The 27,917-nt window shown below is 39.5% G+C and overlaps 2 protein-coding genes across 12 annotated transcripts in view; both read right to left on the reverse strand.

Annotated features, from left to right (window-relative positions):
• sash1b (SAM and SH3 domain containing 1b) overlaps window positions 1-24,566 on the reverse strand; it is a 67,488-nt gene extending 42,922 nt beyond the window's left edge. The window contains exons 1-2 of one of the 2 annotated variants that reach the window (XM_086274344.1): window positions 23,383-24,566; window positions 22,172-22,661 (exon numbers count right to left, since the gene is read on the reverse strand). In XM_086274344.1, coding sequence (XP_086130470.1) covers window positions 22,172-22,654 — 483 coding nt within the window. In that variant the 5' untranslated portion in view covers window positions 22,655-22,661; window positions 23,383-24,566. The remainder of the gene's footprint in view (window positions 1-22,171; window positions 22,662-23,382) is intronic. The other variant, XM_086274347.1, reaches the window with a different exon arrangement.
• Window positions 24,567-24,671: 105 nt separating this feature from the next.
• stxbp5b (syntaxin binding protein 5b (tomosyn)) overlaps window positions 24,672-27,917 on the reverse strand; it is a 30,125-nt gene continuing 26,879 nt past the window's right edge. For all 10 annotated transcript variants that reach the window (XM_086274333.1, XM_086274335.1, XM_086274336.1 and 7 more), the window contains one exon: window positions 24,672-27,898. In XM_086274333.1, the coding sequence (XP_086130459.1) occupies window positions 27,857-27,898 (42 nt within the window). In that variant the 3' untranslated portion in view covers window positions 24,672-27,856. The remainder of the gene's footprint in view (window positions 27,899-27,917) is intronic.

Consider the following 27,917-nt stretch of genomic DNA (forward strand, 5'->3'; position numbering starts at 1 on the left):
CTATTATATTCAACCAAAGGCGAACATTTTCACAGCTGATATTTCCAAAAGTGGGCAGCTCACAAAAAAAGGCAGCTAGACGGATAAATTACTCCACAGCCTGGAGTAAAAGCAAACAAACAAACAAAAAACTTCATTTTATAATGGAGTCAACTGTCCCTTTGAATCTAGTTTTATTTATTGTGTGTTTTTAATGATGATGTGGTCACTTTCTGTTTTTGGCTGTCAGGTTGACAGCGTGCCGACAGAGAATGCACACTTCCGTGCACTTGGGAGCCTCTTCAGATCTAAACAATTTACACAACTTAGCCACACTGAGGCGGGGAAAAAAAAAAGTGTTCTTCAAAAGGTTGTTGCATCGCTTAATGCATTTTATTCGGTCGGGAGTCCAACACAATCTCAGGTTTGGAGGATTTCTGTTCATATTTAACCATTTTTCCGTTTTCTTGTCTCCAGTTTGTGTGCATTTTGAGTTGGACTCACCAACATTTACCAAAGTCCAGATTTTAGCACGTATATAATTTTTGTTTGAATACAATGTTTTGTCTTAGCCCAACCTTACACCTACTCTGAGAGCATATTCTAGACTGGCAGTCAGCTGATTTAGTCTTGAATATATAAGCCTTCAAAACTTCTTTGTTATGCATGTACAAGAACACTAACTACACCTGAAGCATTTACAGAATAGTGCATTTATATTTACCTTCACACATTCAACAAATACACGCAGAAGATTATGATTAGATCTTACAAAATGTAAAACAAGCCTACAAAACCATAAATACAACTAGAAGAAAATACAGTATAGAATACAACTGACTAGTCACACACCAAAAAAAAAGTAGTGTGGTTAAGGTGCTACGTGACAGATATGAAACAACTCTCTACTGAAGGGGGTGAATATAATGCTTATATTCAAATGTTTAAGTGGGCTTTAAATAAATATTGTTCTTAATTGTAATGACTGCAGCATATCAGCCTGTCATACTGGAAAATGATACACCGGTTACTCATACCCTCAGCATGGAACATTTTCCAAGATTTTAAGCTCCAGTCCCTTCATGTTAATTCCAGGAATTTAACTGAATAATTATTGGTAAGAACTTTTTTCCAAAAGTCCCGAATGATTAAACGTGTCACCTGATATGCTATTCGCAGCTCATGTCCTCTTATATCTGCAGGGCCAAAGAATCCTTTCTGTATATCATCACATGTAAGGCAGATTTTCTTCTCAGCCCTTAACATTTGGATCTGTTATATAGACTGACAGTTAGAAAACACACACACACACACACACACACACACACACACACACACACAAAGATTAAAGACTAAGCATATGAACATCAACCCTAACCTTTTCACTAAGCCCTCCCAACAAAGACTCTACAATAAACAGTGAGACATTAGAATGTAAGCACACAAGAGACCTATAAAGTCCTCCACCCACGCCGTGACTACACTGTTACACAGGAGAAATGAAACCATCCCCCACTTTTCTAGTTCTCACAAAATGTCTAGAGGAAACTGACCAAAGGCTGCAGATCCAAACTGCAGCTGTGTGTTGAACAGAAAAGTGACAATCAATATTTCACAACAGGCACTACTTTTTTTTTGCGGATACGCATAGCTGCACAGAGTGCAGCAATTTGGTTTGCCCTGATTCTTTCAGTTGATAACACAACACTCACCCTAATGGTTTCCAAATCATACTCGTCCAGCACTATCACTTTCTTTCAGTTGCCCAGGGAAAACCTAGCGGAAACTTCAAAATCTTACAGTACGCGCAAAGTAGTTTATTCAAGGCATTTGCTCACTGCCATCAACTTTCCCAGGAGGAACAGCCTGCTCCTGTTTTTTTAAAGAAACACTGTCGGTGAGGCAGGAAAAACATTGCTAAATATTATCCCGAGATCTGTGACGTGTTTACATGTTAGATATAAAAGATTTGCAGCTTGGAATCATTTTGGTGAAACTGATGAACGGGAAGACAGATGAGAGGTAAAGGATCACTGCCGAGCCAGCACAAGGATCAGAGACAAAGTTTAGACAGCCTTTTCCCAAAAAGCTGCCTAAACATTGCCTAACTTTGTCATCAGAAAGTTGAATATTCTTGAATGTATTCAAGAATATTCAGCTTTCTGATGACAAAGCTGGTGTTTATAAGATTACAGCATCAGACTTCCAGACAAAACTCATAAAACATCAGGCACACAAGCCCAAAGGCCAGCTGACAGTGCTTAGAAGTTACAAAACAAGTGTCTAATGCCTTAAGCCCCAGTACTTCCCAGCTAGATTCATTAACCATAAAATAACAATCTGGTGGTTTTTTATGAGTCTTTGTGGGGCTGCAATGCGGTGCTCCAGTTTATTGATAATACTAATAGCACTTAAATCTAATTGAGCATAAAATGGAACATGACCTAAAAGGGGATACTACCAAGGCTTTTTATGTTCATCTCATACATACTGTGTCTCCAAATTGGTCCTGTAATCTGGCAACATTTGCATGTCCTAACCTTCACATATAGTTTCCTGCAAAAATCTTATACAAGTGCATGGTGCAGTTTTTATCAGATAGGATGCTGCAAGTGCAGAGTAAGTTGAATGGACTCCAAATAATGAAAACAGACTACGCTTTCATGAATTTCTATAATATAATAGTGCGAATATTGTTAAAAATGTCCTCTTTTTAAAAAAAATTGATTCAAAATAGGTAAACTATTATATACATTTTAAAGTAAAATATTTCAGGTAGTTCATGAATATAAGAAATACAGTTTTTCAAAAGGTTAGAATATTTATTTTAAGCTGGAGTAAATTACGGTTCAACATTTTTTCACTTACTTCACTTATTCCTCGTCTTCTGTTGAAGCAAATGGGAGAACAATAAAGACAGTAACAGTAAAGACTCTTCTTCTCTGTCGTCAACAGCGCTCTGGTTCATGCCAGCCTAGATGCTGTCCTTCCATCTGTGTCTTTCATGTCTAAGGATTCTTGGAATGGTTACTTGCAAGATGATTTTCACAAGGCCTGATGAACGAGAAGCAAGGCTATGCTATCTCATGAGGTCCAATTACCTACTGGATCTTTCTATGAACCTCTTCATGTTTGGTGTATGAAATGCCTAAAATGTTCCTGTACCATCTCTTCTCTGCTGCCAGAATTCTTCTTTGGAGTTCTGCCATACAGGACGTTTGAGCATCAGATGGATTTTGGAGCAAAGACAGATGTTCTTGTCTCCCCAGATGAGCTCAAGTTATTCCATTTGTTGCCTGTGCTATCCTTGAGCCTTCATCTCTGCACACGGCCATAAACAACCAGAAGAGTCTGTTCAGTGACAGGTTGCTTCTCCCCAAGACAAGAACTAACAGACTTAAAAACTCCTTTGTCCCACACAACATCAGACTGTTTAACTCCTCTCTGGAGGGGAGAGGGAGGGGAAACAGGAGGACAAAGGAGGGGGGAACAACTAAGCTGTAGTGCCTCTGCACCTCACTGTACAATACCTTGTGCAATACTTTTTGTAAATAGTCAACAGTGCAATAGACTCAATACTTGAAATGTGCAATTCACTTGTATTTTTATTTTTTATTCCTATTTATTCTATTTATCCCCTTTGTATATTTTATTTATATTTGTCTCTGTATTTATATATATGTGTGTGTGTGTGTGTGTGTGTGTGTGTGTGTGTGTGTGTGTGTGTGTGTGTGTGTGTGTGTGTGTGTGTGTGTGTGTGTGTGTGTGTGTGTGTATATATAACAGTTCTGTAACTGTAACTTCGGTCGTTGCTGTGCTTTTTTTGGAAGTCGAATTTCCCAGAGGAACCCACCCGAGGGATTAATAAAGTTCTATCTTATCTTATCTTATCTTATCTTATCTGACATGATGGAACCAAGGAACCTGAAGGTTTTCCCTGTTTCCAATCTTGTCTCTCTCTGATTTCAGAGTTGACGCCTTGGGCACTAGTTCAGTACAAGCAACCACTATCATGGGGAAAACTGCTGATGCATTTGTAAAGCTGTCAGCTTAAGACAGCAATCATAAGCTGACACAAAATATCAAGGCCATCCAGTTTGATCAATGTCATCCAGAGAGTGTGGCGTTTGTATAATTTGTTTGTGGGTTGTTGTTTTTTTCCTCCAAATTGCATGAAATTATTCAATTTCACTTGACCCTTTCACTCCTTAATGTTTGTAAAACACACAGCAGAAGTGAAACTATTCCAAAGTGATCTAAGCAGTAAACTCAAATTCATAACAGCAACATAGCTTTTAGACTTACACAATCGATGCAAAGTGAGCCATTTAAAAGTGTTCCGGTTTCATATAAAAGGCATTAAAAAGTGTAAAATACTGAAGCAGGCTGTGTTGAATGACTCCTGAAGGGAAGTGATCTGAAACCATCTCAATGGCCTGACACTTGCCTTCTGCAGATGTCTCTGACACTCACATCAACAATAATGCAGTCAGTCTGACAGTTACCACTTGCATCTCCTTCTTTCATCTCCATGAAGAGAGATGGATAATAGATACACGTATAAATTACTATCATGAGGATATGCTGCTGTTGGATTACTGGGAGAACTAGGGCTGTGCAATATGACCAAAATCTCAATAACATTTGAGTCTAAGGTTTATTTTTAGCACCTGGTGGCTCTTTTTTAATTCTCATCCGTAAATAATCTGCTCTTTCACGTGATTCAGTTTATTTTGAAAAGTCTCAACAGGATCTTGAGCTTTATTGTGAAAGGTTTATATGGAACATAAACAAGCGGACACGCGATGCTGTTACCGTCGTTGGTGCTAACCACAACGCATAAAAAACAGGCGTTTGTCAGTCCGTAGTGTGGTTATATTAAAATAAAAGGCATAACAGTGAAATGATTCTGAGACTTTTGGAAGAAGATACTTGGAAGAGATGGATTCGGGCCACCCGCTGCTTGTCAGTAATAAATGAATAGAAATTCAGCTCCTACATAGGCTGCTTTTGAAATTGTCCAAGAATATCTGAGTTGTGCTCATGTATAAATGAAGAGAGCCATAAAATATTACAACAGAGAACTGTAAAGATCTGGGGCAGTTTCTACTATTAAGGCTGACACTTAAAAACAGAATCAGTAATATGAACTTCTTTTCTGATAAGAAAATCATTCGAAATATACAAAAATAAACAAACCAAAACAAACAAACAAAAGAAAAAAAAAAAATTAGTACCGGTACTGTGAGGTTCAGTGGCAAGTTTAAATTAAAATAAAAAATAAAAATAAAGACAATAGCCTTAAAGATATACAATATTCGCAGCCTCTGATAGACCACTTGCCCACAGAGGTTGGTGATATCATCCAAAGATGAAAGAGCACATTGGGTTTGAAGGTTCCAGGTTAATTTTCCTGTATTCAACTGAAACTGAGCGATGATCAGAATAACTGCATACTGAAACTGTACAGAAAAGCAGTATGACTGATCTGTTTTTAGTGCCTTTTATTCCTCAAGCGTTGGAAAAGTTAGTTTTATTAAACTCACTCGAGAGTTAAAGTATGGGAAGAGGAAGAATGCAATCAATTTGGATGCAGAGCCAGGAAAACATGTTTTAAAATTGGAATCTTAGGCATTGGCCTTAGTAGGGACTGTGCTTTCAGAGCTCTCTTTTCTGTTTCAGTCCATCATTTTTTAACCTTTCACTTTGATTTGTGTTTCTTCTCCTTCTCTGTGAAAAAGTGTTGAAATGATGTACAGTGGGGCAAAAAAGTATTTAGTCAGCCACCGATTGTGCAGGTTCCACCACTTAAAATGATGACAGAGGTCAGTAATTTGCACCAGAGGTACACTTCAACTGTGAGAGACAGAATGTGAAAAAAAAAAAAAAAAAAAAAAAAAAATCCATGAATCCACATGGTAGGATTTGTAAAGAATTTATTCGTAAATTAGGGTGGAAAATAAGTATTTGGTCAATAACAAAAATACAACTCAATACTTTGTAACATAACCTTTGTTGGCAATAACAGAGGTCAAACGTTTACTATAGGTCTTTACCAGGTTTGCACACACAGTAGCTGGTATTTTGGCCCATTCCTCCATGCAGATCTTCTCGAGAGCAGTGATGTTTTGGGGCTGTCGCCGAGCAACACGGACTTTCAACTCCCGCCACAGATTTTCTATGGGGTTGAGGTCTGGAGACTTGCTAGGCCACTCCAGGACTTTCAAATGCTTCTTACGGAGCCACTCCTTTGTTGCCCGGGCGGTGTGTTTTGGATCATTGTCATGTTGGAAGACCCAGCCTCGTTTCATCTTCAAAGTTCTCACTGATGGAAGGAGGTTTTGGCTCAAAATCTCTCGATACATGGCCCCATTCATTCTGTCCTTAACACGGATCAGTCGTCCTGTCCCCTTGGCAGAAAAACAGCCCCATAGCATGATGTTTCCACCCCCATGCTTCACAGTAGGTATGGTGTTCTTGGGATGCAACTCAGTATTCTTCTTCCTCCAAACACGACGAGTTGAGTTTATACCAAAAAGTTCTACTTTGGTTTCATCTGACCACATGACATTCTCCCAATCCTCTGCTGTATCATCCATGTGCTCTCTGGCAAACTTCAGACGGGCCTGGACATGCACTGGCTTCAGCAGCGGAACACGTCTGGCACTGCGGGATTTGATTCCCTGCCGTTGTAGTGTGTTACTGATGGTGACCTTTGTTACTTTGGTCCCAGCTCTCTGAAGGTCATTCACCAGGTCCCCCCGTGTGGTTCTGGGATCTTTGCTCACCGTTCTCATGATCATTTTGACCCCACGGGATGAGATCTTGCGTGGAGCCCCAGATCGAGGGAGATTATCAGTGGTCTTGTATGTCTTCCATTTTCTGATGATTGCTCCCACAGTTGATTTTTTCACACCAAGCTGCTTGCCTATTGTAGATTCACTCTTCCCAGTCTGGTGCAGGTCTACTATCCGGTTGTTCAGTCTGACGTCACTAGCCGTGTCTGGGTCTAAACTCCGCTGCAGGTCCATATATCAAACGATCACTGTGGCATTACTGAGAGTTGAAAAACTGTCTAAAGTCTTTCATCTTTAATAAAATGATCAGCGTTCTGCTCTACCAGGTGTAACAATTGAGTTTAACATCCAGGCATCCATGAAAACGGAATTTATGACATTTAACGGAGTTAGAAGTTAGCAGGGAGTTAGCTCGCTAGCTTCTATCTAAATACAATATAGCATGTCCTGACTGCGGGGTTTTGGAAACAAATTAAAACGTACAGCTCTGTTATCACTTCCAGCATAAATGAAGACAGAAAACTAAACAGCAGTAACGTTTGTAGGGTTACTGAAGTTGGGCTAGCTGGTATATAATGATGTGCTGCGTGACCGCTAGCGACACAGCTACGTTAGCATAATATAAACAAGCTAACTTTTTTTTCCACTCGATAAAAGTTACCGTGAGTGTTCTCGGTGGTCAGGAACAAATGTAATCGCATGGCAGGATGCTGTAAAAGGACCAAACTTCAGCCAGGAGAACAACTGAGATAATCCATCCACAATACGAGGTTAGTCATTCATATACTGCTGCATGGGCTGGGCTGTAGTTACATCCTAAGGTTTTAAAAACTGAGCTTAAATAAATGATTAGCGGTAATAAAAGCCGAGGGAGGTCAACAGTGATCACTGACTGTTTTAGGAGCTTTTTGAGATCAAATAGAAGAAAATACATAACATTAAACATGTTAACAACACAAAAGCCATATTAAACGCAGACTACTTTAGACCCGGAAGTAGGATTCGTCGCGTCATCACTGAACAACCGGATACTTTTCCTGGTGTCCTTCGAAAGCTCTTTGGTCTTGGCCATGGCGGAGTTTGGAGTCTGACTGTTTGAGGCTGTGGACAGGTGTCTTTTATACAGATGATGAGTTCAAACAGGTGCCATTCATACAGGTAACGAGTGGGGGACAGAAAAGCTTCTTACAGAAGACGTTACAGGTCTGTGAGAGCCAGAGATTTTCCTTGTTTGAGATGACCAAATACTTATTTTCCACCCTAATTTACGAATAAATTCTTTACAAATCCTACCATGTGAATTCATGGATTTTTTTTTCACATTCTGTCTCTCACAGTTGAAGTGTACCTCTGGTGCAAATTACTGACCTCTGGCATCATTTTAAGTGGGGGAACTTGCACAATCGGTGGCTGACTAAATACTTTTTTGCCCCACTGTATGCGTTATGATGTGAAACACTGATGTAAATCAGTCCAATTACAACAAATACAATCAATAAAACAGAAGTCATAAACCAATAACATGTAGCACAATGTATTTATATGTATCTGAAGAATAATGCTGAGAGATTTTTGCAACTTAAAGCAACTAGGACCTTTTTTTAAACTTCAGTTTGATAAAACAATAAAATAAATTTAAAATAGCTTTTCAGAAAAATAGAAAAATATCTGGTGGTTACACAATTTCTCTTCCACATAAGAGAAAAGATGACCTAACCTAAGCTAATGCAGGGGGACCTGAGGCAAAGCAAACACAAACGCACTACAGCTGCTCCATTTTACTTGGATTTCTTGGAGTGAATATATTATTTATGCAATGTGGCATTCCACACATCAAATATTCTCAGGAAACAAAGGCAGGATAATAGGAATTCATTTAAGAATTTCATCCTCTTAATTTCACATGACAGCTATTTCAAGAAGTCCTCGGCCCAAATGGCTCACCAGGAAAGTAGCTCAGCTTATATAGTATGTTGCTGTTGGATCTATGCCATAGTGTCAGCAGACTTATCATATGAAATTAATAAGGGAGGAGGGGTCTTAGCTGCTATGGGGAGGAAGAGGAGCAGAAAGTGGGTCATACTCTGAACATACAGTGTTCACTGCATTACAAGAGCGCGACCCTTGGCTTTTCTTCTATATACGATGAACAGAAACAACTAAATCCACCAGCCAAATACTGTGAAGGTCTACCTTAAGCTCGCGACATCTCTAATTCACTGGAACAGAGACCTCTGGATGTGTGTTTGCAGGGACAGTGGTTGATTAGGAGCTTAGTGTGGTTCCACTGTAGATACAACTCTGCTGGGAGAGGCCACTGCCCTCAGGGAGTGCCATTGCCACGATGGCACTTCCTGGCAATAATGTGCTTTTTAATTAACCACATTAATGCCAGGAAACAATTTTAGTCAGTGGGTTAATGTTGTGGTTGATCGGTAACCACAGCCTTCATGAAACGTCACGTACGGTGTTATTTTTAGTGGTGTAAAACTCACTTGTATGAGCAGACCTTATGCTGACAACCAACACTACACAGCTGGATTGTACTCTTGTTCTGCAGACTACCAGTGCATGGAAGCAGCAATAGACTCCGTGGGGAAGCTGCCACAGTACACTGCCAGTCACTGGGTAAACAAGCAAACAGGAACTGATGTGGCATCTTGATGTATTCCCACTGTCATCCCTACAAGATTTACGCTATAAAAAGACCAAAACGCACTTTTGGTTTAACAGTTTTGCAGGAACATCTTTTGTGCAGCTTTTCTGCTTTTCTCACTGGGAGAACATACCTCATACCTTGAGGTTAAGTTACTAATAGGTCAAAGCACTGGATGAATTGGAAGCTTGAGATTTACTGTGGGCCACAGAAGCCTAAATAGCACACAGATCCCCTTCTAACCATATTTGGCATATCTACAGTACAGATACAGCAGCATGATTAGAAAGAAACTCAGTCTCACTAAAGATTACAAATGTTTAATTCAGTTTTGTTGCTTGCAGTGTTTAATTTGCCACTGCAGTCCCACTGACACCACTAATAAAAAGGGACCTTCATGTTTAAAATATTAAAGTCAACAAGTGGAAAGTTAATGCAACTATTACTTGTTTTAAAATATACATTTTCACCACATTCAAGTATGTAACACATCTTTTTTGTTTTGACAAATCAAGGAGCGCAACAGTTATTTTCTAGGTTTTGGAGGAGGTTTCTTCCTGTTAAAAGGGGGGTTTTCCTTCCCACTGTAGCCAAGTGTTTTCTCAAATGGGGTCGTTTGATTGGTGAGGTGTTTATCCATATTACTATAGGGCAGGGGTCTCAAACTTAAATGAGCTGTGGGCCACTGCTGGCACTGAACTTCAAGGTCCAACTAGGGCTGGGCCATATTATACCGTTCACGGTAATACCGGTATAATGTTAGGCAACGATAGGAAAATGAAATATCGCGATAGAATGGGAGTAAAACGCGCATGCGCAGTGCCTTTGTTTTCATACGCACATGGCCGATTGTTGAGGAACCAGAATTGGTTTGTAAAAATGGTGCAACTTCCATGATGTGGAACTGGTTTGGTGTTTGTCCGTCAGATACACAACAAAGCACATTTTTTTGCAGAACATGCAAGCGGCCGTTGTTATTGTCGTATTTGTCGGACTAAGATGCTCTTAAATCTGGGAGTAATCTGGGTCCTAAACTCCGTATACTTCAGGTCAAACAACACTGTAGCATCACTTAGAGTTAAAAACTGTCTAAATTCTTTCATCTTTAATAAAACGATCAGCATTGCTGCTTTACCAGGTGTAACTATAAAGTTTAACTTCCAGGCATCCATGAAAACAAAAGTTATTACATTTAACGGAGTTAGAAGTTAGCAGGAAGCTAGCGGAAGTTAGCTCGCTAGTTTCGCTAGTTACCTAAGCATGATATAGCATGTTCTGACTGAGAGATTTCTGAAAAAATTCAAACGTACAGCTCTGCTATCACTTCCAACATAAATGAAGACAGGAAACTAAACAGCAGTGACGTTTGTAGGGTTACTGAAGTTGGGCTAGCTGGTATATAATGATGTGCTACGTGATCGCTAGCGACACAGCTATGTTAGCATAACATAAACAGTGAAGCTGGAGGACGAACACTAACACTTTTCCACTTATAAAAGTTAACGTGAAGGTTCCTCATGGTTAGAGACAAATGCAATCGCATGGCAGGATGCTGTAAACGGACCAAACTTCAGTCAGGAGAACAACTGAGATAATCCATCCACAATACGAGGTTAGTCATTAATATACTGCAACAACATGGGAATAGAGCAGCTGCCAGAGAATTCAACATTAATGAATCAATGGTACAGAAGTGGAGGAAGCAAGAAGAATGAGTTTAATAAAGTTTGATTTATCTGACTGCTTTGTTTCGCTTAATGTGCCTTATAATCCCATGCACCTTATGGTCCGAAAAATGCGTACTGCACACTGCAGTTTAATGTTGCAAAGCACCTCTTTTTAACTTCAGTGGATATTATACATGGTTATGCTCAGGATATGTCAGCCCATTTCTACTGGAAATGCCTTTGGGTTAAACTTTCAGCAAGGAATTTGCATTTGCACTGATACATTTTTTATAAAGCTTTAATGTACATAAAAACCAGCTTCTTGTTTACGTGAAAATAAATGGAAGGTTGTCTTTTTGCGCTAGTAATGTTGTGGAGTTGTATTTTGTCTCGCATCAATTATATCGTCAGTTATATCGTTATCGCAAATTTTCAAATATATATCGTGATAAATATTTTTGGCCATATCACCCTGCTCTAGGTCCAACTAGCATTTTATTTCTTCACTTCAAGTAGGGGTGACGTGGGCCACTAGTGGCCCCTGGGCCGCGAGTTTGAGACCCCTGCTTAAGGTCTTTACCTAACAATATGCGATTTGGTGCCATCCAAATAAAACTGAATGGAACTGAATCCCTGATCTGCAAAAGAAGCATGAATTCAATTCTAAAATTAGCTGCCAAACATGGGAAGATTTGTCGGTGTTATTGTGTTTAATCTTTTTTCATTTTTATGCTTTTGATTTTAAATGAGCTGTGGGGAACTTCTGTTTGAAACACAAGATAAAACTGAGACTTCTCAGATTTCAAACTACTGATCAGATCCCTCTTAAATGTGTTCACCTTCCATTGCCATGCTTTCTGTGAGGATAATGTGGGACAGGATAGTGGAAGAGGTAATGAAAATTCAAGTCCCCAACAGATGTGCACTACATTAAAAGGCAGCTCTGCACCAAAGATGAAAACCTTTAATACAAGTTCAGAGGCTTAAGTGAAGAAATGGTGCCATTCATTCACTACCTTCCTATGAAAAGCCATGCAAAATGTACCAATGCTCTTTATAATGCTTGCCCTTAATGCAGTGAAGTAACTCACATTATTAATATGTGCCGTGTGGAATTAGCACTAATATACAGAGTTTCAGCACGTAAACAAATAATAAGCTGCTTCCATATATGACCTAAATTTTAGAAGAAATATAGCACTAATCATGTTTCCACCAGTAGTGCACTGCAGTTCAGGTGGGGGTGGGGCTGTTTAGTAATCAGCAATGAGTGTCTCAGAGGAAATGATATTATAACTCAACATCATCACTATGATGAACAACTTTAGAAAGCTGTGGCTTTTCTTTGGACACAATGATTTAGCTTCAAATGGTTCAACTTCTACTTTAAGGGTGGATGCTTCCAGTTTGTGTCACTTTCACTATCACTTGGTGAGCGGTTTTCAAGTGTTTGCTGACGAGTTGGTGTCCCATATAAACTACATGCGGCTGTGGCTTCGACTACCAGCAAGGAGGCTTTTAGCGCAGCATCGTATACCTCCTAGGACCAATTTAACCTAGCAACAGCAAGGAACCTCCCGCAACCACTTGCCAACTGGCCTGTGTGGCTGGAGCCTTCGCTAACTTAACAGTTCTACTTTTTGTCTAAAAAGATTGACTCGAATTTCTGCCCAGTAGACTGATTGGCTTGTACTACGTTGATAGAACACCATTAAATCTATACTGGATCCGAAGTAAAGCTGTTAATTTGTCAAGTCAATTGATGCCTGTATGTTTGATGGGTCTTAATGGGATATGGTGGCTAATCTTTATTCTCAAAAGTCTGCAAACACTCAGCAAAATGAAAGCTAAATTTTTAATATAGAAATAAAGAGTGCAACTGCTCTACTACTCTAACTGCATACTTTATGTGGTGTAGGTTATAGGTTTCACACTATGCCAGTGCTTATTCTGTTAAGAGAAGCCATGCACAAAAAAAGTAATTAGAACTCAGTTTTTGAATTCAAACAATTCAAAACATCCAAAACAAATGAAGCAACTCCTGATCAAAGCAGTTCAGTGTTGGACTCGGTGCTTGCTTTGATACAAACTTAAATAAAACTTCCTCCTTTACTTCAGCTTCCTCTTACATGTGCCTGGCACAAAGAAAAGAGAGGTTCTTGCTAACACAGCAATTTAAATTCTGAGAGCACCTCATAGTTTAAAAGACCTATTTAGCCTTGTGAAACACAAGCCAAAGCACTAAAGAATAAAAAAGGAGGAGCTTTGTGGAGCATTTAAATAAGTGAGGTTGCTTAAGAGAAATTTGTACACAGAACAACTGCTCAAAAAAATACTCACTCATAGAAAACAAAATACAGCAGCCTCTTCTTGAGTCAAATCCAAAATAAGCACGGTGTTGCATAAACTAAGTGTGTTATGCATTTTTGTTGCTTCCACTGGGCAAAGCTCCTCCAGATGCTCTACTGAATAATTCCTACTTGAATGCAACATGAAGGCAGAGGGCCATTAAAGAGAAGATTTAATGGGATAGATGGATGTATATATACAGAACATGTGACCCTGGACAACATTAAACTTATACAGGTCAGTGCATCTGCTTTACATTGTACATAGAACAGTATCTGTGCTAGCAGCATGGATCAGTTATATTTCTCAGTAGTCACATAATATTGAATATGTGCTGGTGTACTGACAGCTGTCATTATACAATGAAGTAGTGAGATGATCAGCCAGCCGGACAAGAATTTACTTAATCCCAAACTATAAGCATGACATGTTTAGGTTTTGAATGATCTGTACAATGCAATTCAATCACCCTGCCCCCAACTAGCCCTCGGCACCATAAGGGTAATACTCCAGGCTCAGCTGGCTGGAGTGTTCACGCACATCTTCAACCTTTCCCTCTCTCTGTCTGTAGTCCCAGCCTGCTTCAAAATGGCCACCATCGTCCCTGTACCCAAATCCTCCACCATCTCCTCATTGAACGACTGGCGACCTGTAGCCCTGACCCCCATCGTAAGCAAATGCTTCGAGAAGCTGGTCAGGGACTTCATCTGCTCTGCACTACCCGACTCACTGGACCCTCTACAGTTTGCATACCGCCACAACAGGTCCACTGATGATGCCATAGCCCTGACACTACACACTGCCCTGTCACACCTGGAGAAGAGAGACACGTATGTGAGGATGCTGTTTGTAGATTACAGCTCAGCATTCAATACCATCGTTCCCTCGAAGCTGGACAGGAAACTGCAGGATCTAGGACTGAGCAGCTCCCTCTGCAGCTGGATCCTTAGCTTCCTGTCTGACAGACGCCAGGTGGTCAGACTGGGCAGCATCACCTCATCCCCCATCACACTGAACACTGGTGCTCCACAGGGGTGTGTACTGAGCCCTCTCCTGTACTCACTCTACACCTACGACTGCACAGCCACTAACAGCTCCAACATCATTGTGAAGTTTGCGGACGACACTACAGTGGTGGGTCTTATCACCAACGGTGATGAGACGGCTTACAGGGAGGAGGTCAGCGCCCTGACCCACTGGTGTCAAGACAACCATCTCACCCTCAACGTCGCAAAGACAAAGGAGTTGATAGTGGACTTCCGGAGGTGCAGAGAAGTACACACCCCCATCACCATCAACGGTGCTGCTGTGGAGAGAGTGAGCAGCTTCCGGTTCCTTGGCGTACACCTGGCTGAGGATCTTACGTGGTCAGTACACACAAACAAAACAGTGAAGAAGGCGCAGCAGCGCCTCTTCTTTCTCAGGAGATTGAAAAGATTCGGCATGAGCCCCCGCATCCTCAGGACCTTCTATCGCTGTGCCATTGAGAGCATCCTCACTGGATGCATCACCACCTGGTATGGCAACAGCACCGCCTACAACTGCAAAGCTCTCCAGCGAGTAGTGCGGTGCTCTGAACGGATAATTGGAGGTGAGCTTCCCTCCCTCCAAGACATCTACAGGAAGCGGTGCCTGAGGAAAGCGGGGAGGATCATCAAGGACTCCAGTCACCCCAGCCATAAACTGTTCAGACTGCTTCCATCAGGAAGGAGGTTCTGCAGCATCCGGTCCCGTACCAGCAGACTGAGAGACAGCTTTTTCCATCAGGCCATCAGACTACTGAACACGTCATAGACACCTCAGCTTCACTACTGGAACTTCAACATTATGCACTCCACACTGTATATAAATGCCACTTGTTTTGCACATATTCAACTCTGTATATTTTATATATTTTTTTTTTATTATTATTATTATTATTATTATTATTATTATTATTATTATTATTATTATTATTATTATTATTATCATTATTATTAGAGATGGCACGATACCACTTTTTTATGTCCGATACCGATATCATAAATTTGGATATCTGCCGATACCGATATGAATCCGATATGGTGTTTTTTAATCAACAAAACTGTTTTTTAAATATCTTGCTGCATTTTGTATAAGTTCATACTCAAGTTTAAAACAACAACTACACTAAAGCTATTCTGTTATACCTGTATGCAAAAAAAAATATTTCATAGTACAGCAATACTGATCAATCTAATAAACTTAAACCTACACCATCCTCCCTATTCTGGTATTTTAAAGAGTACTTAGCATAAATATTAAGCAACCTAACTAATAGGGTTCCAACTCCCAGCAACAACAAAAATAAATAAATAAAAAATAGGGAACCACCCCTCACGCTCCACCTCATGATGCTTAATCGCCGTAATCAACCTTAATTTGATGCAGTGTGAAAAAAAAATGCACAGAAATCAATTATTTTTCAAGAAATATTAAATAGATTCAACATCTTTCTTCAACAAAATTGCAGACTGCACAGATGGTACCTTCCCAAAGGAAAAAGTAGTATAGCTTACTAGGGTATATTAGACTTAATAGTTACTATATACAGTAATGGACTTCTATTCATTTTGCATCAAATTAAAACTTTGGCTGTCAGATAATTATTTATTAAAAGCTAGACATTTTAAATGAGAATAAGAAAGAAAAGTATGTCTTTGTGCCCCCTTTTCCCTGTTAATGCCCTATCGGCCCCCCTGGCTAAACTTTGCTAGATCCGCCCCTGCACAGTTACCAGCCGTCAGCTACGTAGAAAAAGATCCTCGAGTAGAAAGTAATATTAAATACATTCTAACAATAGCTGATCAAGCTTAAACGTGCTGCTGTTGTTCAGCCGCTGGTTTCCTCTTTCTGGTGCAAAGTGGGCCAAAAGCAAACAAGAGACATGGACTCGCGACAGAAAAGCCGATCAGCTGATCATTAAGCAGTTTCATGATTGAAGTAGCAGCAAGAAGAGGCAGTCGCTTGTTAAGCTTAACGCAGGAATGCTTTACAAACATTCAGAGATGGACTTACACACTTGCTTTACTTCTCTCGGGGATAACTTTGTCGGAGATGAAATGCCAGGTTGCTAGTGAAGCTCCAAATGCTATCCAGACCACCGACAGGTCCCGCATGCCACAGCCGCTCTATCACGTGATGCATACTGCTCCGACGTGCTAACGTTCTGAGGTGAGTTACGGTGTGTTGCAAGTTTTGTGAGGTGCTTTCGCGATATTTAATGGATCGGATTACATTTTTTATTTTTCTCCGATATCCGATCCAGTAATTTAGGTCAGTATCGGACCGATACCGATACGTAATATCGGATTGGTCCATCTCTAATTATTATTATTATTATTATTATTATTATTATTATTATTATTATTATTATTATTATTATTTTATTTTTATTTTTTTACTATTTAATTTGTAAAAATGTGTATACACACACACACACACACACACACGTAGGAAAATATTTAGTATACACATCCAGAAATGCATACACTATTATATATTGTACATATATTTATTAGTTTCAGGTTGGCCATTCTTGTATTTTGCTCGTTTGTGTTGTTGTGTTTGCACATCTCTGTTGCTTGTGGGGCTCGCACACAAGAATTTCACTCGCATGTGCTGTGCCAGTGTGCCTGCACATGTGATGTGACAGTAAAAAGTGATTTGATTTGATTTGATTTGACTTGACATTGCTGCAAATGCCCAGCGGTTTGAGCTAATCTATACTGACATAACATGAGTAAAGTCAATAGTAGGTCTTCCCTACAGTACACTACAGGGCGACCAGGAAGAGAAAGATAATGGATAGAGGACATGATAAAACTGCATCACACTGCAGCATGACCAAACCATTTATGCATGTCAGGGTTTTTCCTTGCTCAACATAGGTCTTTGAGTCAGGACTTTTACACAACCATGATGGGTCTGGACTTCTGGTCCAGATTACCTTATTTAAAAGAAGTTTTATAAACTCAAAATACAAAAAATAAAAATTACAACCATGGCGATTTTCCTTTGGAGGGAAAACAAAGTTTCCTTTCCTGCGCCATAACACCTGCAGAGATTAAAAGTCACTCGGCACATAATTCCAAAATCTGGGTGATGGAAGAGCGAGACCAACTTTGCCTATACCCCATATTCAGCAAAAGCTTAATCGGTTGAATTCAACAAAGCTGAAATATCCGCTCACAGTAACAATAATATTCTTGATTGATTAAAATGAAGTAAGTCTCTTTGCTTTTCCCTTGTAGCGCCCATCTACTGGCACAAAAATGACAATAAAAGCACAGGATGAACTGCAAGACTCTTTAGGTCACTTCTTTAAATTTAGACTTAAAGTCTAACAATTAATACACTACAGCTATAAATCAGAATCAGAATACTTTATTAATCCCTAAGGAAATTATGTGTGATTTGTAGTTTGTGTTAGTCTTGGGATAGGTAGACCCCATCCCACGTTATCTAACTCAAACACAGCAATTCACACTGGAAGAAATACTATTTAATTCAACATGTCTTTGGACCTTCAGAGGAAAACACTTAACATCGAACACAGTAAAGTCCCAGCAGACTCCAGAACTGAAACCTGGGACTTTCGCCCAGTAAGGTGCTAATAGGTGCTAACCACTGCATCACCGTGCCATCAGAGGAGATTGAACTATTTTTAAGGCGACTCAAGGGAAGCACTGAAGGAAACTGAACAAAAACTAAAGTCACCAGTCCATGTGCAGGTGGCCAGCATACTGTTACACTTGTGCTCGCTTTAAACTCCGTGCTGGTGTTTTAAAACCAACTTTGTTCAACAAAAGCCATTTTATTCAATCTCCACTTTATTGTGACAAAGGCAGAGACAGCTGTCAGCTGCTGTAGATCTTGTATTTTGCCAGGCTCTATTCAAACTGTCTTTTCTTCTGTCAAAAGGGGCCTGCTGGTTTTGTTTGTCCTCTGATCCTCTGGAGAAGCAACACAGAGAAAAAAAAAAAAAAATCTTATAAAGATTTCTTCTCCAGGACAGTTTTCAAGTGAGGCACTGCAGCGAGGCCTTCTGGGGAGTTGAAGCCCATTGTTAAGACAGCTATAAAGGGAGCTTTTCCAAAGAGGGATTGGGCTTGATGAAATGTGATGTATGCCTTACTGACAAATGATGAATAATCTGGTGCATATCTTTAAAAAAAAAAAAAAAAAAAAAAAAAAAGCCCCTCTATCATCTTGTCTGAAACAAAACTTCTGTTTCAGACTATATCTATGCAGCACAGATTCCCATTTCCAGCAGCTGCAATTTCATGAGCAAATATATCAAGCTTTTTTTCCATGTTACATTTTTAGAAAATGGCTTGTTGTGTCACCAGCACTTAGATCATTTACAGCTTAATCAGCTTTACTATTTTTTCCCCTCTCAAAGTCAGCAACAGGCCCTTTGGGTCTGTGTGAACAAGTCGTGCGTATAGAATCGGCAGAAAAGCACATTGCTCAGTGGGAATTGATTGAGCTAGAGACTGAGGGCAGAAGGCATAATGTGGTTACAGATGCAAACAGCTGTGGTTCATGAATACCAGACAGAATAGGGCCTGAGGACATACTGTACTGTTAAAAATCAAACAAAGCAAATGGGAGACCAAGTTTTTTTAAAAATAGAAGAACAAAAAATGATATGGTGTGAAGAGGCTTTACTAAAATATCATGTAAGCATAAAGTAATATATGGTACACTACACAGCCCAAACCTAGGTTTTAAAACATCCCTGTCTTGTGGTTAATAAAGCCTGGAAAATACAATACAAACATTGAACTGATCTCTAAATGGGCGTATACAATATTATAGTTCTAAATGGTCCAAAATTTAAGCTGAGGAGAACTGGTGGAGGAGATGGGTTTACCCTTAAGCTGCTGTATGCTATTCCTGGTGAGAAAATGGGCCGTACTGGCCTACATACCTGTATCCTGCAAGCATTTAATGGACTCCATCTGATGAAGCTGAAAGGCCAAACTGCTCCGAAATCAGTTTCCATAACAATCAATTTTACCTGATTGTTTTACTTTCAAGTTTTCTTTACTAATGAGCTTCGAATGAAGTAGAGTCATCGTTCACATTATAAGTGAATGAAATAATCGTGCATGTCTTTGCAGTGCAAGTACCGAGACGGATCCAATGGGCCAAATTTAATGAGCCAAAAAGTTTGACCGACTTCCTAGTGAAATGCACCAGGATGACAGAACATTCAAAATGTTAAACACACAGTGGATGGCAAGAGAACCACAGCTTAACGTTCAGGAATTGGCCACAACAGTAAAACCACCTTCCCTATAATGTGTAAATCTCTGACCCATCATGGCATGGAAACAGGACCTCAGGGGGTGTCCTGCAGTGCCTGGCACTGCGACATTGGCGAGAGAGCCGTGTGCTGGCTCCAAAAGCAGAGTACAACTTTTAATGGGTAATTGCAACGCAGATGGGTAAAGAAAACTTTCCTTATTAGAGTTTCAATAATAAAGCAAATAACAAAGCACCAAACACTGCATAAGGCTCACTTGATACAAAGAAGCACAAATACAAGGACTGCGATCCTGACCAAATATGAGCTCAATCTAACTGGAAAGCTGCATCTGGCTCACTACCCCCTCAGAACACATTCATTCATTGTTGATGAGCAGCATTTTAGACTTGTATCAGCTTTGGAAAGACAAATAATCAACACGAGTACTCTCTTGCCTAAGCACCACTGCTGTGAAAAACAACTGTGCCTTAGGACTGAAAGTGTAAAAATATGCCGGGACAGTGTGCATCAGTGCTTCTAGCAAGGATTCACTCTGACACTCTGTTACAATACAGACTGTTTACCATTTAATCAACGGTAAACATCAGTTTTCTTCACTATAATCAAATCCCAAATCCATCAGTCACACCTTCCTCTCGGAGACAGGCTGTTGAAAATAAGCCAAACGTATCGCTGAGCTTTTCATCTGGCCGGCCTTGGACCGCTCGCTGAGTGCATTATGGACTGAATGGATTTGGTTAATGCCAGAGCAGAACAGCTATCCTCTGCAATTACATTAACTAACAGCCCCTGCAGTCAACACAAAGAGCAGTTTGTCAGGATGGGAAAAAAATCCCTCGAAATAAAATGAAATGCTGTCAGTCAGTCATCACGGCAGACTGATCCACTGTCCACAGAGGTCGGAAGCTTTTTCACTCTTGTTCATTGTTTTTCTTGCGATTGTTGCTTAACAAGTGAAACTGAGCAAATGTTATTTTCTGGCAAAGAGTGAGTATTGTTAGAATCATCAACCGCTTGGAGAAGGGGAAATTTCAAATATTTAAAATATTATTATAGTTTAAAATTGCAATATATAACTTCTACAAATATTTATAGATCAGAAGACTTGTGTATAAGAATTTGCTAGAAATCCCAAATTACTCACATCTCTTAGATTTTTTCTGTGTAAAGTATCAGCAACAAAAACACTTTGTATCCAAATTGTATTTTGAGATGTTGAAACTGGCTAATAGTAATAGTCATTGATGATGGGATGAGACTTAACCATTGAGAAATTTTATTTGTAACATTTAAAAAAAAAAGAATTACACTATAATATTTTGCATGATGTATACACATTTCTCCATATAGCTATAATAAGTACAGAACAGAAACCCCACCACACTGTCCTAAATGTAAAAATCGTGTAGTCACCAAATTTCATTATTTGCAGGAATGGGTGAAAATTCAAATGCTTGGAAAGGTTTCTGCCTCCCTTCAAGAAAATGCGGCCGTTATTCAATCTGTTTTAATGTTATCAAAGAAAAGACTAATGGTCAAATGGGTCAGCGTGATGGAAAAACATACCATCATGTACCATTTCATTCTGGATGTCACAGCCTCTTTTGCCTTACATACAGTCTAGTAGCATCACTGTAACATTATTTGTTTTTTTTTGTATTTTGTTTGTTCATCTACCTTAAAAACAACTCACTGTTCGCCAGTATAGTAATTCTTGGAGATTTAAAACAGCTGCAGGTGTTGTGGTGTATTCTAAGCAGGAATCCATGGCTACAGAGCCAAACAGCTGGAGCTGCAGCAAATCTTTTATTATAAAATACCACATTTTTCATTTTATGTGCTCAAATTCAATTCCAGTGTGGATTCAATGCCCCAGTTTGGATGTGTGAAGGGTGCTACAGCAAAGGATTATGGCAGAGTGGGATAATGTCTTCTAAACGCTTGAACTCAACATTTTCTGACATGGCATTCTGCGAGATACGTGAAATAGCGATCTAGGCACATTTAGGCTGCTTACGGAACAGTAAATCCAGAAAAAGAGAACACAATTAGGATTTTTTCCACATAAAATCACCTTAACTTAATTTAAAAGATGTACACTGAGGATCAGAAGGCATTGTAAGTCTTACTACTGTTTCACCAAGTACCCAATCAGTCAATTCAATTAGATTCATTCCAGTTAAGTTTAACACTAATATGGAAATGTTTTGAGTAAACTAACACTACAATGAACCTCAGTGAACCTTTGCCAGAGACTCCAACACATCCTCAAAGAAGAATCACTTGACGTCAGCACTATCAAAGAAATTTGTCACACTCTTCATCACATTCGCAGTAAAGTAAGCATATTAAATCCAATGAGACAGCTCTTAAAGACCCAGCATTTCTTATCAACTTAACTGCAAGAGATGAAGTCAAAATATCCTACCTTGTGGGTGTAAGGTGCTTGTCCCAGGTTAATGCCATCTTTTGCAAGTTTATCCCGTATGAGTACTTTGAGCTTCAGTTTGGGATAAGTCACAAAGTCATTACAGTCTGTGAACCTCGGGTTATGGTTCCCAGGACAGGAGGCCTGGTGCACTCCTGCAGTCTGTGCGTGACACCTCGGCGTCTCCAAGTCACCCAGTCTGTCTGAGTATGAGATGTGGTGGCAGGCAGAAGCATCCAGAGGCTCTAAGGTGAAATAGTACCCAGGTGCTTTCCTTTTGTCCTCCTCTTTTAACGCTTGCACTGCTGTGAGCAGCCTGTGTCTGTGATACTGAATGCGGACCCCGATAGCATCCAGGTCTGGTTCTCCAATCTGCTTACAAACTTCCAAGTCATCATACCCATTGTCAAAGAATGACTCCACATAGTGGGTCAGGTGTAGCTTAGACAGCCACTGGAGGACGAGATTTGGCCCCTGGCTCATCTTAAGACTGGAAATAGAGAAAAAATTTAAGTGCACATCATCATCTCCATTCACACTGGTGCTGTTGCGCTGGGCCTGTGCGGTGGCAATCCAGCACTGTGGGCCGTAAAACTTTACACAGTCTTCAGTTCACTTCTCCAAAGCAAACACAGGTATTGCTTGTGGATAGAGCATTAGACAGCAAAGCAGACGCATATCAGGAGACAGCAGGGTACTGTCAGCTGCCCTTTGACCTCACCCACCCACGCTGAGACACCTGCACTTCCCAAGTTTTCCGGTTCAGACTCTGTTGCTGTCACGTCGCTAAAAGTTTGGGAAAGGGCCAAGGGTTTCACATAACAATTTCCCCTTTGGATGCAGTCAGCGAGACTTCTAAATGCAAGGCTGTTTAGCTAGTCTGAGCAGTCAAGGGAAGCGTAAAGTTAACGTTAGCGGGGGGAAAACTCTCTAAGTGAGTCCGCTGTGTTTCTATTAGATTTTAAAATTAAAGTACAACGATCGACGTCAAATAGTTGGTGTTGGTCAGTGTGCGTCCATCGTCTTTGTTTCATTCATCGCGGCGGCAACTGAGCAACACGCGGAGGTCCATCAAAAACATTCATCCGAAGCACAGACTTAAAAGGATCTCGTTTCAAACACAGCAATATATAAAACCTGAAATACAAATGCTACAAAATAAATCACAGAAATCGTCTATGGCTATTCAGAGAACACGTGTTGCGGCTTACTTTGTCCCCGGCTTTTACCGTTTTCAAGTTTGCCGTCCCTCCGCTCCATCCGCCGGTTCGTCAGACAGTGAGGATGCTGCTGCTCCTGATCTTTACTCACCGCTGTAGTTTCTATCCCGCTGGACGACGGGAGTTCTTAGAGCGGCGGCGCCACCTGCAGGGGCTGCTGGGAAATGTAGGAACGGTCGCTGAAAATAAAATAAAATAAAATAAAATAAAATCCACACACAAAAACATTACAATAAAAAAATACTACCAAAAGTGTTTATTTCCATCCTTTAATTTAATCATTTTAATTTTGAATTTAACTTTTAATAAGTAAAATAAAAACATACTAAAGTCAACAACAAATTTTCAAAAAAATCACTAAAACTTACACATATTAAAAGTGTTTGAAACAGACTGCGTGCGAGAAAAAAAAAATCAGTGGAGAAACCCACTAGATAACACCCCCCAAAAAAACCAAAAACAAAATTGGCTTAATCTATATCATGGACAGTGCCCGGATGCTATGTTGGTCTGACCCTTGACCAAAACATTACACAAAGCAGCTGCTGTATCTGTATGGATGCTTGTTTGTGTCATTCAAAAAACAAAAACAAACAAACAAAGAAAAACTTTTTGATAGGGAAAAATTCTTTTCTTTGTTTTTTTGTTGTTTAGCATTAGCAGGAAGTCTTCAAACTAAGTGGATCACTGGCACTCATAATAGTATACTTTTATAGGCATTTAATATACCAATATGATTAAAACACCACGAGTACCTATAAATATCTATTACATAAATTATTTATACAAATTCTCTACCCTGCTATGTATAAACTTTCCAAAACAAAAAAATGTTGATTAATACTAAATGAGAGTAAGTAAACAAAGACTTTCCAGAGGTCTTTCACAGTGGAAGAGCAAGTGCAAAAATGTGAAAAATTAGACTCTTCTCTGAAAGTTGAAAGTGCAGATGGAAATTTGCCTGAATGTCTAAATCTGGCAGATTTAACTCACACGCTTAAACATGCGTATTCTAAAGCTGTCCATTAAAACGATCAGGTCAGTGTCAGAGCTGCCCCAAAAGTCTTTGAGCAAGACATAATGATCCAGAACAGCCACTGAACTCTGACCTGCGGAGGCCAAAAGATTCAGGTATTAAAAAATATATATATATAAAAATAAAATAAAATGGAAAACACATAACTCATTACGGTTGGTTTTACATTTATTTTCCATTGCACAATAATATCTATATATACTGTATCTACAGTCTAAATTGTGGCAGCAGATAAAGTCAGACATCCATGTGAAATTTATTTTAATAAAACTGTACAAAAATTGCCTACTATGAGAAAATACTGCAACTCCACAGATATTCATCCCAGAAGACAGACGGATGGAAGTATGGCGAGTGAGAAAACCTCGAGCTCTCCTGCACGGTGCTGTGAGCCTAGCTTCCAACTTCAATGCATTTTTACAGCGCAGGGAGAGCAAGAGTTTTCATGAAGCAAACAGCAACATTAACAGATGTACCAATAAAAAATAAATATAATCTCTCGCATGTGTACAATTGGCATGATCAAATGAAAATGGGACGCACTCCGGATGTGTGAAGAGAACTTCAGTTTTGTTCAGCATGGTGGTTAATACAAATGCTAGAACAGACAATCTCTAAGAGGGGATAATACATGGTTGTTTCAAGTTTGTAAACACTTAATATCATGCATCCTTCAATGTGCAATAAGAGACCATTTAGGACATATGTTGCAAACTGAAGCACTTTAAAGTTGAGGCCACACTTTGTAAAAGGACTCAGCGGCCCACTCAAAGGAGGATGGTTCGTTCTGCAGGAGAAAAGCTTAAATCTGAGATGAGCATGTTAAATATATACCAGAAAACGTTCATTGTCATGTCTGGATGATGGATATTTATGCACAGCCATAGCTTGGACATTAATGTTGACATGGAAAACAAATCTGAGAGTGAAGAAATCAGCATAATTGGCAAATGACATAAATAAGCATAGGTTCTGTCATGTTTTGGTCCTTTGAAACATAAGAAAATGGGACAGAGGAATCAACACTTTAAAAATCATACTAACAAAATCATTTGAAGTACAAAAAAATAGTGCAAAACCCACACAACTGCTCTTCCAAATGGGTTTATCTCAATAGTATACAGTAGATTTAAAATCAGCCATCTAAAAGTGAAGGGTTTTATTCGAAAATGCCATATCTCCATATTGCAACTGCTCATCCAATGTTTTCTAGGTACGTTTTCTTTATTTCAGTGATATAATACACAGAAATAAAGAGGAGGTTTCAAACCTCCTAGCAGTTTCTAGGACCAAGTATTCAGTCAATTTCCATTTCCATTGCTGGATATCCCATTTTGGAATGAAACTCCTCGGGTTTACTTTATACGTGTCCAGCAGTTTGGGGCAGTAATGAAGGTTTCATGCCCATAAGACGAAGCAAAGCCAATCGCCTCCCTAAACCCCGCCCCCTTACACACAGAAGATTTCTTAAGAGTGTCATCAAACTATCCTGACTGACTCTTAACGCCTGGGGAAAAATGAATCAAGACAACTTTGTGAAATTAAGAAACTCTTTGGTGTCAGAAAAAAAACATGGCCGCAAGCATACGGTATGTCACATTACCTGAACCCGCACTGTCAGATTTGTGTCCAGCTGTTGCGCTATATACAACATTTGGCAGCAAACTGAACTGACAAAGTCTTGTCCCCTCTTTTCAAAATAAAGGCCCGACAGATAATGCTCCTATATTGACACAACTAGCAGCATATCCTCACACCTCATGAAAAAGAAATCTAATCTAATTACAATAGGATTCCGGTTAATCACATTGAAAAACACTGTCAAGCAAAAACAAAAACCTCAAAAGACCTATTGTAATACATAGGTCAATATATTGTTATATAGACATTGGTGCCCATACACATATTCCTGAATATATGTATGTTTACAAAGACACAGATATACACGTAGGTAGAGGTTAGCATATATGCGTCATGAGGCAAAGGCAGAAACAGTTTTTTTAAGTTAATGGTTCAGAGAGAGATGACCAACGGCACTGCGTGGAACACGTATGTGTGCTTGGTCATTTCTACTGGCAGCTACAGATACAAACACAGCGTTATCACTTCCATTGTGCTGTAAGAGACACATGCTTTTTTTCCTACACATTGAGAAACAAGACTGAAAAAAAGAAAGAAAAAAAAATTCAGCTACAAATGTATGCCAATAAAAATTTGAATGATCATATATAGATACATCTTTAAGACAGGTAAAACTTAAATTTGTAACCAAAATATATATATATATGTAATTATATTAAGGGCAATCTTAGCCTTGCCCATCAACACATCATCCTTCTCATACATGACTTTGCTATAGCCCCTTGAAAGCCTGAAGAAAATAAGCTCTTCATGGATTTTCCAGTGTATCCACTCTTATCAATTCATTTTTATTATAGGTCAATGTAAACTCGTCATTGGGGTAAACATTTTCAGCACTTTCTTTTTCGCATTTAATAGACAGAAGAAACAAAATAAAACTTAATGCCCAGCTTCATTTAATCCCCAACTATTATTCGCTTCCCATAAATAATTACATTTAAAAATAAAACAGAGTGATTCCATAAATTCACCATTCGTCTTTCTCACCCAAAACCCATTTGCTTGGTAAAAGCTGTAAAAAGGTATGGTCGGTGATGAACTAGTGTACTACCAGCCCTTATTTGGTGAGAGGCAATAGATTCAGAATCTCCCTGCCCATTTATTTACTCTTTTAACCACTTCAAAGGCCCTTTCTAGACAAAAACAATATATTAAAAAAAAGGAAGGATAAGCCATACTTACAGATGCAAAAAGACAAACTCCAAAAATAATTTAGACAGAAAAACAAACAAGTCCTTCAGTGATTTAATCATTACTACAGAAACTTGCACGTTCATCGAGTTGATTAGAATTGAAGGACAAGGGGTCATCAGACTTTCCTCCTCATTTAAGTCCACTGTGTTTAGCAGACACCATAAAGGGCAGAGAATGACCAAATGCAGTCAGGCTAAAAGAACAGCACTTTATATCTTTTTATATATGCCTGATGGATATATGAAAGGTCCCCTCTTCTCCTACTGTGTGGACTGATGTTAAATGAACGTCATCACTCTCAGGTGAAAATGGAATGAGAGTCTCCTAAGAGCTTCTCTTCTTCCATTTCTTTCCTCTTTCCATCCTCATTGCATTGCACTGGACAGTGTCTGTGCTGCAGAGGTCCTCGGGTGACTGAGGTAATGCAGAGGGATAATATTACGCTGAGGGAAAAAGAAAACGGGAAAAAAAGCACAATTCTTTTGCGCATAACTCCCCCGTGGAGAGAAATAGAGAAGAGAAGTAGAGGGACCTGCAGCTCCTCAGAGATACTGGTGTGTGAAATTACTGAGTCCGATGCTCCACACGCTGCCATCAGAGCTGGTACCACTTTTTATCTTTGTATTTCAGCATCATCTGAAGGAAGTAAAGTGGG

The sequence above is a fragment of the Aulonocara sp. 'chitande type north' Nkhata Bay genome, linkage group LG19, assembly GCF_057382095.1.
Source record: "Aulonocara sp. 'chitande type north' Nkhata Bay isolate Kocher_YH1m ecotype deep benthic linkage group LG19, A_spYH_male_GT1.1, whole genome shotgun sequence".
In the NCBI taxonomy this organism is placed as follows: Eukaryota; Metazoa; Chordata; class Actinopteri; order Cichliformes; family Cichlidae; genus Aulonocara; species Aulonocara sp. 'chitande type north' Nkhata Bay.